This window comes from Rhipicephalus sanguineus, chromosome 2, assembly GCF_013339695.2.
Source record: "Rhipicephalus sanguineus isolate Rsan-2018 chromosome 2, BIME_Rsan_1.4, whole genome shotgun sequence".
Classification (NCBI taxonomy): domain Eukaryota; kingdom Metazoa; phylum Arthropoda; class Arachnida; order Ixodida; family Ixodidae; genus Rhipicephalus; species Rhipicephalus sanguineus.
The window spans coordinates 66,916,928-66,921,880 of NC_051177.1; the positions used below are offsets into that span (position 1 = coordinate 66,916,928).

A 4,953-nucleotide genomic window follows, 5' to 3' on the forward strand; every position below is an offset into this window, starting at 1 on the left:
CTATAGTCATACCCAGAACCCGGAGGGAGTCCACCCTGGGGATGATGCAGCCTTCACCTGTTCTAAGAGTGATGCTGACGTCCTCTACTGGCTTCCAACGTTTCGGTTTGGGGCCCCTGCGCTTAGGCCTGTACAGCAGGAGTTCCGATTTCCGCGACGAGCACCGAAGACCAGTCGGTTTTAGGTAGTCTTCCGTGACTTCAATAGCTTCCTGTAGCACCGCCTCTATTCGTCCATCGCTGCCTCCAGTACACCATATGGTAATGTCGTCGGCATAGATCGTGTGGTTAATTCCGTCGACTTCGGACAGTCTTTTAGACAGACCGATCATGGCGAGATTAAAGAGGGTCGGGGATAAGACTGACCCTTGTGGCGTCCCTCTGAAGCCAAGCCGGACCGGGTCCGAAACTAGGTCGCCCATTTTGAGAATAGCCTCTCTGTCTGTCAGGAATGATTTCGTGTAGTCGTGGAAGCACTTTCCAAGCCCGATACACGAGATCTGACTCAGCACGAAGTGGTGGAGAACGTTGTCAAATGCCCTCTCCAAGTCCAGTCCCAGTATTGCTCTTACGTCCCTTGTGTTGCGATCGATGACTCCCTTGTGTTGCGATCGATGGCCTGAAGCCGATCATATTGTGGGGGTAAATGTCGCGGTCCTCCAGGTATCGGGAAACCCTGTTCAGGATGGCATGTTCAGCCACCTTACCCACGCACGACGTGAGCGAGATGGGCAGGAGGTTGTCGAGGCTGGGAGGTTTGCCCGGTTTCGGGATGAGGATAGTGGTGGCCGTCTTCCACATCTCCGGGACTCTACCACTCCTCCACGCCTGGTTGATGGCATCCGTCAGGTACTCCACCGACCTGTCATCCAAGTTTCTCAAGGCCTTGTTCGTGATCTTATCTGGACCCGGGGCCGACCTGCCGTTTAGGTCGTGCATGGCCTGTCGGATCTCCTCGATTCCAAATTCCGCGTCCAGTTCCGGGTTAGCGCCCCCCGCATAGTCAGGGGCGGAAGGTGGCGGGCCGGAGGCGATTGGTAGGTACTTCCCAACCAGTTCTGCCAGTACCTGATTGTCCGAGGATCCTTGCCTAGCTGCATGAAGTATGCGAGTCAGTGTACATCTCTGGTTCGATTTGGTGTTGTTCTCGTTCAGCAGGTGCTTTAGGAGGTTCCAAGGGCCTCCCCTCCGCATCTGTCCGTCTACCGAATTGCAAACCTCGTCCCATTGCTGCTTAGAAAGGACCTTACAGTGTTCCTCAATGCTTCTGTTGACCTCGGCTATCTTCTTGCGAAGCCTGCGATTGAGGCGCTGCCCCTTCCACCGGGTCAGGAGGGACTGTTTGGCCTCGAGAAGATGAGCTAATCTGCTGTCCATCTTTCCTACGGGGAGGTCCGTGGTGATTTCCTTAGTGGTAGCCCGGATGTCCTCGCCGATCTGCGCCGTCCAGCGTTCAAGGTCGAGCTTCTCCTCGCCCTCAGACCTCTCCTCTCTTAGCTTGCGGAACTTGTCCCAATCGGTCACTCGGAACTTGTGTTGTCTTGTCCGTCCAACCCGCAGGACAGTGGCCAAGAGGTAGTGGTCGCTACCAAAGTCGACGTTGAGGTTAGTCCAATTGACTTCTGCCACGTTCCGGACAAAGGTGAGGTCCGGTGTTGTGTCCCTGCTGGACGAAGTACCACATCTGGTGGGAAACGCAGGGTCCGTTACGAGCATCAGGTCTTGGTTCATCGTTTCCCGCCAGAGGTCCTCCCCTTTGCGAGTGTCGTACGAGTAACCCCAAGTGTGGTGAGGAGCATTAAAGTCACCCGCTATAATAAGGGGGGCTCCTCTGGAGAGTTGTACGGCCTTGGATAGGAGAGTCTTGAAGCGCTGTCTCAAGTCCTTAGGACTGCTGTATACGTTCAGAAGAAAGATGCTCTCTCTGTTTGTGGGTCCTGGGATGATTTCTATCATGACATGCTCGATTTTGCTCGAAGCCATGTTAAGGTCGTGGACGACGTGGGTCAGCTTGTTGCTTATTAGCGCGCCAACACCTCTTCCTTCTTTGTTCTTCACGACAGAGCGGTAACAGGGTAGCGTGACGTTATCGGTTAGTGTTTCTTGTAAGATTATGACGTGCGGTTTCTCCGAATGTGAACGAATAAATTGCTGCAGAGGGGCCCTCTTGTGAAGGAACCCCCTGCAGTTCCATTGCCACATTGTGAATGCACTAGTTTGTGCGGCCATCGTGTTGCTGTTGCGATTGCGTCGTTGAATTATCCGTCGCCGGAAGTGGCAGCGCTCTCGGACCCATGACGGGTGCAACGACGTTTTCCAAAAACGACTCTATCTTGCAAAACCTCTGATTGTATCCTTCCTCCGTGGCAAGCATGCTACCCTGGATGCGCGAGACCGTCTCGCTTAGCTGTTTTATGCTCTCGCTGAGTGAAGACAGCATTTCGCGAATCTCTGACCTAGCTCTACCCGAGGCCTTATCCTGCTCGCTAACTATGGCCCTCTTTTTGGCAGGCCTCTCGCATTCTTCGACTACGGGCACCTCCGTTGACTGAATCGATTCCCTGACGACCTCAACCGGCTGTTGGCCTCCTCCACGCCTAATCTCAGATATCTCAGCCATAAGTCTAGCTATCGTGTCTCTCATCTCCTTATTTTCGCGTTCGAGTTGCGCTAGCCTCTCATTATCCCTGTCACACTCTGGCGGTGAACCCCGCGTTACCTTTTCCGCTGCACCTTGACGGACTCGGTCGGCCCATGATGGCTGGCCCCCGTGTTGGCGATCCCTGGAGCGCGACCTCCTCGTCTCGAACCGCACCTCTCCTTCTCGGCGCCGGAAACCGGAGCGCCCCCTAGACCGGGATCTGGACCTGGCTGTGTTGCGGGAGCTCCCTCTGGAACGAGAGCGTCCCCTGGACCAGGATCTGTATCCGGCTTTGGTGCGGGAACGTCCCCTAGAGTGGGAGCGCCCTTTAGAGCTAGAGCGCCCCTTGCATTCTTGTGTGAGTGGGCTCCAGGCCATGTCATCACCGTCCTTGCTTCCAGAAGCTTCTGCCGCCTTCTCCCATCTCCTTCTTCTCACAACGTAGGGAATCTGGTACCGTTGCCTACAGATCTTGTCTGCCGTTATGTGCGGACCTCCGCACAACTTGCATTTTGGCGTGCATTGATGGTGATCGTCCGTGTTAGAAGATCCACAACCCCTGCACACCACGTCGTTGGGGCTCGGGCAAACGTCGGCTCGGTGACCAAGCTTGCCACACGCATAGCAATTGTCCACCTGCTTGCGATACAGAAAGCACCGCACTAACACTGGGCCGTAACGCACAAGTTTGGCACTTTGAAACCGTCGAAAAGCACAATGACCGTCCCTGTATTCTTGATTCTCTTCGCCCCTAACGCCAAGGGGTTCCTTGCGTTTACGATGTTTCTTTCCAGGTCCAGCGGGCCGTCGCTCAGCGTAATGCCTCTGATTACCCCTTTGCACGTAGAATGCGGGGCAGCCTCATAGGCGCTGACTTCGTGGATTTTACTCGCCACCTCGATCGTCTTGATCCTAGTATACCTCGACGCGTTCTCCCTGTCTGGTGTGCTAACCACCACAATATTCTTCTGCAAATTTGGACAGATGACGTCGCTGTTAGCCTTGGCTTCGTCGATCCCCGACGCCTTCATTATTGCTCTACCCACGGCCGTCACACCGACCCTGGAAACATCGAGCCCACCCCTGGGACGAAGTATGATCTTCGCATCTTCCTTAGGAAGCGGGGGCATCCGAGCTGCCTTGATCACTTTCCTCTTAACTCTGTCTCCATTCTGCCGCTCTCCAGCAGACCCTCCGGCCTTAGGCGCAAAACCTTCCATCTTGGTCTCAAAACTCCTGGCGACGGTAGCCTTGTTGGACGAGCGTCTAGCAACGGCCGCTTGCCAGCCCAAATCTTCTGAAAACAACTCTGGGGGTAAATCCTCCCCTTCCACAATCACTTCCATTACGCTCAGAGAGTTCTGGAACCACTTCCTCTAGCAAGAGATAGCCGCGTAGAACGGCGCCACGCCGGGGTTCGCCCTAGCACCGCTAGGCCTAGCACCACCGCGGCGGCGTGGTCCGGACGAAAATCGCTAATAAATCCCGAAAAGTCCACCCACCGGCCAAAAGTTGGTGTCGGCGTAGTCCTCTCGTCTTATGCGCTCGCTGGTAACAGAAGGCACTCGAAAAAACTCGGAAAACCGGCCGAAAACATTTCAAAAATCGAGAGCCGCAGTTTGCACGACCATCCTACTTCAGCTCTTCGTCTTCCTCCCATATTTTAGCATAACCAAAATATATTTGGCCCTATCTGCACATGAAATGATCTTTCTTAATCAGCCAAGCCATTTATGAAACATTGGTATCTGTTCAGTAACGGTACGATGGTGCAGTGTGCTCTTGGCGACACGCTAAGATAATTTTGCTTGTGCAGGACTATACATTTGACGCAATCTGCCAATAAAATGCAGTTGGAAGTTACCGCTGTGTCCTTTCGTTTGGCCGGCGTGGACGCTTCTTCATTTTCCCGTGATTCGCTATGCCAGTTCAAGGGAAACAGACTCGCCCAGTCATCAACACTTGCTAAAAAAGATCGCCATAAAATAGCTTTCCCGCGAACGCCCTGGCGCTACACGCTGAACTGGGAGTAAAAAGTAAAGAAGAAAGTAATCCAACAGAGTAATTGAAATACACTGCTTTCAAATTAATTATTGCACACTGACTCGCAGAGAGCAGGTAAAAAATAAAGCAACGAATGGAAATCACTGCGGACTGTTGTTATGTTGTCTCAATCAGTGTTTTAAAAGTACCTTGGCACACTAACACCAAGGTAATCTTTGATCTCTGTCTATTCATTTGTTGTGTGCACCAGTGAAATCAGGAACTTCCTCGCGCCTTCGGTTTGCGAACTGCAATAGCGCGCTTAAGCAT

The 4,953-nt window shown here is 53.3% G+C and overlaps 1 protein-coding gene across 1 annotated transcript; it reads right to left on the reverse strand.

The window, feature by feature from the left end:
• Nucleotides 1-530: 530 nt before the first annotated feature.
• On the reverse strand, nt 531-1,982 carry LOC119381643 (uncharacterized). The gene has a single exon (XM_037649416.1). It carries the CDS (start codon nt 1,980-1,982, stop codon nt 531-533), a length of 1,452 nt encoding a protein of 483 aa, XP_037505344.1.
• Nucleotides 1,983-4,953: the final 2,971 nt, after the last annotated feature.